The 7442-nt window shown below is 39.4% G+C and overlaps 1 protein-coding gene across 1 annotated transcript; it reads left to right on the top strand.

Annotated features, from left to right (window-relative positions):
* Nucleotides 1–645: 645 nt before the first annotated feature.
* Nucleotides 646–6727, top strand: PRSS55 (serine protease 55). Its single transcript, XM_039323530.1, has 5 exons — nucleotides 646–772; nucleotides 969–1194; nucleotides 2392–2633; nucleotides 5218–5360; nucleotides 6178–6727. The coding sequence occupies exons 1-5, from the start codon at nucleotides 718–720 to the stop codon at nucleotides 6511–6513; spliced, it is 1002 nt and encodes a 333-aa protein (XP_039179464.1). The 5' UTR covers nucleotides 646–717; the 3' UTR covers nucleotides 6514–6727.
* The last annotated feature ends 715 nt before the right edge of the window (nucleotides 6728–7442 follow it).

Raw genomic sequence — 7442 nt, 5'->3', positions numbered from 1 at the left:
TTTCTTGTTTTCCTACCCAGTTTGTCCAATCCAGGTTGGGGACAGTCAATTATCCCTGCTGCTTAGCTAATTACATGGACTGACCAAGTGTTTATTGCTTTAATAATGTTTCCATGATGTAATTTAGATTTTAAAATATTTTGGACTCATTTGATATCATTTGAACTCATAATCTTTTTAACTAAATCAAACCTTTTGACTTAATCCTGGATTTTATTATTATTTCATTTTTTGAAAAGTTTGAAAACATTGCTGCCAAATTATAATTATATGACCTAATTTAACTGAAATCAAAATTAATTCTTTTCTTGATTCTGCCCAGTTGTTCCTCTTAGCCCCTACTTTTTGGAATGTAGCCCCTAGAACTCATATTAAAGATCAAATATGCCCCTCAGTCTCAAACTTGAGTACCTGCAACATTTGATCCTTTCACCATTCACAAAACCGGGTGCCTTTGAAACTTGAGAAACAGAAACTTGGACACACATTCATCCCCCTGTTGCTGGACTTGCAAATACCAGTCAAAACCCAGGATTCTATTATGATATCATCACAGGTGATTTAGGTAGTGCATGAGGTCACATGGGGCAGAGGAAATGTGGGTCATCCCTCTTCTAAGCAAATACATTTTTTCTGAGCTACACGGTGAGATTTGTAGGACGTTCTTTGTTCAGCATTCACTTTAAACGTGGAGGATCCCTTTAGAAAGAGGGCAAAATGCGGCTGCTTGTACTTCTGTTTCTGGTCTCCTCAATGACTGTCTCTTATACAAGTAGGTGGAATCCTTTTTTAATGTGTTTATTCCACATATTCCAGAAGAAAAACATAATGTTGGAGCTGTCCACGTCATACTGTATTAACACAGAGGCTGGCTAAGACATACAGTTCCAATCAGCTTACACTTAACTTTCTCACACTTGGAAAATGGGCACAAATTTAGAGGAATGAATTCCACTTTTTTAAAACAGAATTAAGAATATTGCCTACCGTTCCGATTTCTTCATGTGGCCTGAGTCCCAAATTCAGAGCCACTTCCTGGACAGTACCAAGACTCAAAGAAGGAACCCCAGCAAGTACATCTGAAACTCTACCCTGGCAGGTCAGCATTCGAACCAAAGACAAGGTTATCTGCAGAGGGGCAATTCTGAGCAGCTGGTGGATCCTGTCTGCAGCTCACTGCTTCATGGAGGACCTGTGAGTATTGCAGAGAAGATGTAAGAAAGATGTCAGTAGATTTGAGGGAAGTGCAAATATAGTTAGGAAAATAAGGGATGATCACACAGGCTCATAACAATTGAGCAAGGACTGAAGCAGTCTAAATAGATGTGGATGCCAGCTGACTGCAGAGGAATTAGGTAGGAATAGAGCTTTGAACGGAAAAACCCACATGATAATAGTAAAAACACTTATCATTCATATTCTCACCACCAGTCCTCTACAGCAGGCTAATTCAATTTATTATCCTGCCTGCTCTACTTTGCTGCTTGAAGCAGTTTAGGTTGCCCTCTGTTTTGCTGTCCAAGGTCCCAGATATGCCAATCCCTAGGCCAGGGGTAGGCAACCTTGGCTCTTTTATGACTCGTGGACTTCAACTCCCAGAATTCCTGAGCCAGCACAGCTGGCTCAGGTATTCTGGGAGTTGAAGTCCACGAGTCATAAAAGAGCCAAGGTTGCCTACCCCTGCCCTAGGCCATTCCAAGCTGGGAATTCAAGAGATTTAAAAAAAAAAAAAAAAGTTGGGAACTTGTAGCTGTATAGGTTCAAAACAAAAGATATACTCATCTTTAAAATATTTTTGCACTAGAAATGGACAGATGAACGTTAGAGATGAAGGAGAAAGAAGATTCAATCTTCTATAAAACCTGGGGAAAATTTTATCAGTGGGTAGAAACATGTTAGAATAAGAAGAGATTTTAGAGCTTTATTATATTAAGTATTAAGGTTGATGATTGGAAATAGTTGTTATGCTATCAACTATGTTAATTATTTAAAGGAATATTACTGTTTTACCAAATGTCAGTTGTAACTATATCGATTTATTCTTATAAATGTCTAGTATTATATAAACAATAATACTCAATATGAAGACCCGGACGACAGCTTGTTCGCTGAATTACGTATTTATTGTAGTTATCCACACCCTGTCCCCTTTATCCCAATTCTCCTGTGCCCGCACTGACCCCACCTTTTCCCTACCCATATAAAATCTAATAAAATATATTTTATACATATATATATATATATAAAATATATTTTATTAGATTATATATATATATATATATCTACCATTGGCCCAACTGAACAGTATGTGATTTTTTGATTCGTCAGGCCAGCTCTTAGGGTCTGAATACATTTCAGTAATGTGTTGTTGCCTCTATCTTTGTTCCCAAGTTCTTTAGATCTTCCCATAATGGTCATCTTGCATGGGGAGCCTTTGGAGAAAAAGAAGTTGGACATGGTGATCGTCCATGAAGACTTCAACAGTACCAGTCTGAGAAACAACATTGCTTTGATCTTGTTGGATTCTCCCATCAGTTTCAGTGAAAAAACAACACCAATTTGTTTGCCCTTGTTGCAGGATCTCAGCATATGGCAAGACTGCTGGGCTGCCACATGGAAGACTATAATGGCTGGTACTGCATTTTCTAATCCAAGATTGAACCAAAGGGCCTTCCCCTAAATGTATTTGTTTATTTACAATCTCAAGTTAGGGAGGAATTTTAGAAATGAAGAAATGGAGATGAAGTAATATTTTTTAGCTTTTGCTGCTGCTGATTTCATTTTTCCCACTCTTCCTGTATGTGCTTTGGGGAAAAAAGTTTTTTCTTTTCTTTTGTTTTTTTCTTTTCCTTTCCTTTCCTTTTTTTCTTTTTGTCCTTTCCAGTAGGAAAAACTTTCTAACTTTGCCTTCCATTTTTTAATGGCCACCTTGAAACCAAATCAAAGGAAGGGCAAGAAGAATTGCATCCTACTTCTTACTCTAATTTGGCTTCGGAGTAGACCAGGCTAGGAAACACATCATATAAACTACTGGCACTCTATTATTATAAGGTAGAGTGACAGACTCCTGAAATCCAGACTCCTCCTCCAGATAAGAGGATCCCTCTTACGCTAAAGAGAACTGAGATGGAGAACTCCTGAGTTGCTTTCCTCACCCACCCACCTATCTATATCTTCCCCACTTCCTTCCCCCATCCAGGCTAAGGTGGTATTTATATAATGGTTGTTGAATTCCTTGTTGATGGCCATCTACCAGATTTTGAAGAAGCAAATGTTTCCTATCTTGAGAGGAAGAGGGATAAAAAAAATCTATACAAAAAAGACAGTCCATAGCGGCAGGGAAGGTGAATGAATTAGCAGTTTCAAAAGCAAACAGGGAATGGAATGTTTTCATGGACAATGGCCCTTCCCTGCATGAATTCAAACTAGAAATGGAATCTCCAAAACCTCTGACATCCCTCTGCTTTTAAACATTACTGTTACTGCTACTATGAGGGATAACAGTAGACATTAGTGGGATCTCTGATTCCAGGAAAAGGAAAGGAGTAAAGCAGCAGCCAACTTCTTTTCTCCTTCTTAGCTTAGGTTGCAGACCAGATTAAAGGGAAGAGTTCCCTAACATGGCTCCCTCAACCAGCTATAGCAGTGATGGCGAACCTTATAGAGACCAAGTGCCCAAAAATCGCCTCGCCCCTGCCCCGCCTCTGCCTCTCCTGCCCGCAAGGCCACCCACCGCCTCCACCCACTGCCACAGCAGATTGCCCAGGCAGCCCAGCAGCATCACGGCGGCCATGCTCTCTGTTCACACCTTGCAGCATCATCTGCAGGCGATGGGGTGTGAGGGCGGAGTCTTGTCCTCGTTGCCCGGCTGCCATGTCCTTGGCTGCGCTGCTCCGCACAGGCTGCGCCCTGGGCGACTCTCCTCCGGGGGGGCTTCTGATGAGGAGGGGGCCACAGGATGGTAGGGCTGGGCAATGGCGTGCAAGCCCACCTAGAGGGCTCTGAGGCTGCCTCTGGCATGTGTGCCATAGGTTTGCTATCACTGAGCTATAGTGTATAGCATTGATCAAAATTATATAGAAGGAGCACATAATACTATGGTACACATATCATGGAAATATGTAGTCAATTTTGTAAGGTTTGAGGAATTCAGAACATTATATATAAGTTATAGGTTACATTTGAAAATACATTGATTCATAAGAATAGAATAAGCGTGGGGCAGAGTATCCTCCCCTAAATGTGACTGTGGTGTTTCTTATCAGACACCAGATCATATAGTGACTAGCTGCCTTCTGAGAGTTTATACAAGAGGAAAATCAGACTTTCTCCAACTTCTTTTACCTCAAAAATATTTTTAGGGAATTTTTATAAAGTCTGTAATCTGGGGATTGTGGAGGCCTTTTCAAAACTTTTATTTTCATCCCTTCAGGTACTTCATAATTAATTTGGAGGCATGTTTTGGATTGTTGTTTTACTGAAAGAGCTGTTCATTTTTCAGTTTTGGTTCTTCACTGACAGTTGGGACATCAGTTTGAAGATGAAAGAAAAAGCTCTGCTTTAACTCTTCTTTAAAAACTGGTATAAAATGCATAGATAGATAGATAGATAGATAGATAGATAGATAGATAGATAGATAGATGTATAGATATACTTTACATATACTTTCAACTATCCCAAGAGCGAGGTTAATTTTAAGGAATTTTCAAGGATTTTTATAGATGAGTTTATCTAATAACTTAAATGTGTTACTTATTTTTTTTTCTAGAACACTACTTATCAAACTTTGTATGGACTTTTAACTCCCAGAATTCCCCAGCTAGCAAGCTGGGGAATTTTGAGAATTGGTCCACACATATTAAAGTTAACACTGCCCTAGAAAATGGAAAGTCTCTCCTACTGGCTTCCAAACTTCAGCAGCACAGTCTTGTGGATCTGCAAAGGATTAGAAAAGGGGATTAAGGCAACATGCTGCCCACTCACCAAAAGCTGTGCACCCATTTCTTCCCTATTCCTATTCCTAATTCTTCCTTCCCTTTCCTCATAATATAAGAGACCAGGATCCTTTCTATCACATGAGAGCAAAGCTGACATCTCTGACATCATTCCAGGGCTACTCCTTGTTTATGTCCTGTGAAATATTGTGTGGCTGATTTCTATCCATTATTGGTTGATTCTAAACTGTTACTTGGCCTTCACCTTTCCTCTTGCCTGCAGATGAAGATGAGAAATTAACTAACATGTTAATGAAGGTAGAAGTGACTCTAATTAACAGAGACATATGTTCCAAGGAAATCCAAGGCTTAATCGGGAATGTCTTCTGTGCTGTTTCTAAGGAAAGCGTGGAGGAGAACTGTGAGGTACACTTAATTTCATCTTGAATCTGGCACAGCAGATTCATGCCCATTTTTTGATACTCAACTTTCAAACACCTAGGGAAGGTATTTTAGGAAAGTATGAAGCTAAAACTGTTCCTTAGTGTATAAGCGATACATTAAATTCAAGCTCACAATATTGAAAATGAGAAAAGACACATTTTTTTCTTTGCTTGTGTGTCTTCTGCCCTTCCCTTCCCTTCCCTTCCCATCCCTTCTTTTCTTTTCTTTGATATCTTTGTGACCCTTTGATTTATTTGTTAGCCCTTTAAGTAACAAAAATGGGAGGAAGGGTTTTGCTACAACACACATTTTGTGTGGAAGAGGAAGAAGGTTTTTTTTTATTATTAAATAGAAATAGTCAGTTGAAGATGTAAAGGAAAAAATTGAAGGGAAGGGGAGGGCAGTGATAGGAGGATTAAACTATGTTTTAAATCATTGTTATTATTTATGTAGTACCATTCTATCAATACATATTAGAAAATGCAAGACTATCTCTTTTGGTATTTACAATCCAAAATCCAAGCCAGGAGAAATAAGGCATAGAAATCAAAATGGAGGCTAGAATATATAGGGGGAGAACATATATTTCGTTTGGGTAAACAATCATTACAGTTTTGACAGTTTTGTATTAAAAAGGAGGAGAAAGCTGATCTTTGCGTGCTGGGGCAAAACTAAGGTACTCTAAATTCAATATGCCAAAAACACATTTGATTGTCCACTATTAACATATTCTCTTTAACTGCTCAAGACCCTTTGCATAGGAGTTTGGGCTATTTCAGCTATACTTTTATTTCACCAGGTGGAGAGTGGGAGTCCCCTATTCTGTGATTCTGGAAGCAACATGAAATGGTTTGTGGTTGGCATAGCAAGCTGGGGGGGTAACTGTGACCCAGAGGCAAGCCCCACGGTCTACACTGCAGTCTTCAGCTACCTTGACTGGATACAAAAGGCCACCGCTCAAGAAGGAAAGCCATTTATTCCTGAAGGAGCAGATGACATTGGATCTTACACTCAAGTCTTTATCCCAGATTCTGTTTCCGGTTCTCCCCTCCTTTCAATGACCTGCGCAATTGCTCCAGTTTTGCTACTGATGAGTCCAGTTTACACTGAACTCCTTTTTATTATAAAATTCTGATATTGTGTATTGATCTGTCCCATCAATACCATCCTAATGTGTTGGACAAAGATTCCTGCCGGAAGGATGATCGGAGCCTTTTTATCTGTTATCTTTAGAAAGCAAATATTGCTAGGAAGCAGCTATAATTCTCAACAGAGCTTCCTCATAGTAAACATAATATATGTGTAATAAACAGGTTTTTAAAAAAAGAATTAAAGCTGTAGTAAGACCACTTCTGCACAATTCGAAGCACTATTTTTATCAGCTATTTAAAAGGACCCATGTGTATGTATATTTTGTGCAAGATAGGGAGACATCCTGTGGCCACACTGGGTACTGCAAGACACTAAAGCTATCTCTTCAAAGAATATTTACGTATAAAAAACGCTTGTGGTGACAATTCAAGGTGACCCTACATCTGCTTTTCTTTCTGGAAAGCCTTCTAGAATTTATTATGGTTGGTTTTCGTTCAGAACAGCACTATCATAATTGATAACTTAGACCAGAATCAATCCTGATCTGTTATTGTAGCATGATGAATATCCCAGTCAGGGTGGCCTCAAGATATTTGGCTATTATAAATGTTTGGCAGCCAAGTTGACCATTGTATGAAATTGTACCTTGAGAAGAGTTCTGGGCTGAAAAAGCAGTCCTGCAACCATTGTGGATTTCAGAGGAGGATGAGGATGATTTGGATTTTAGTCCCAAGATACTGCAGTCTCCATGAACATCTGCCTTAAGTCAAAGGGAAAGTCAGTTTCCTTAAATACTCTCTGCAGGTAAAATCAACACCCAGACCTATGCAGAAGCCTTTTGTTCCAGGGACTGCCTGCAGATAGTTGGAAAACACTTACAGATGAGACTCCATCCTGCTGCTGTGTTTGTTGCTGAGTGGATTCATATGGAAGAGATATTTGCAGCCCTGTTACAAACTATAGGAATGTTGG

This window comes from Crotalus tigris, unplaced genomic scaffold (genome assembly GCF_016545835.1).
Source record: "Crotalus tigris isolate CLP2741 ecotype Arizona unplaced genomic scaffold, ASM1654583v1 scf7180000024277.1505481, whole genome shotgun sequence".
Lineage (NCBI taxonomy): Eukaryota > Metazoa > Chordata > Lepidosauria > Squamata > Viperidae > Crotalus > Crotalus tigris.
Note: the sequence above shows the minus strand (reverse complement) of the source record. Positions and strands in the feature narration are given on the sequence as shown.

Bases quoted from the DNA above. Each gene is read 5' to 3' on its own strand.
- PRSS55 (XM_039323530.1), top strand. From the start codon at position 718: ATGCGGCTGCTTGTACTTCTGTTTCTGGTCTCCTCAATGACTGTCTCT. The intron at 773-968 runs GTAGGTGGAATC...TTTTTAAAACAG, and splicing joins AATGACTGTCTCTTATACAA to AATTAAGAATATTGCCTACC. The intron at 1,195-2,391 runs GTGAGTATTGCA...TTTGTTCCCAAG, and splicing joins CACTGCTTCATGGAGGACCT to TTCTTTAGATCTTCCCATAA.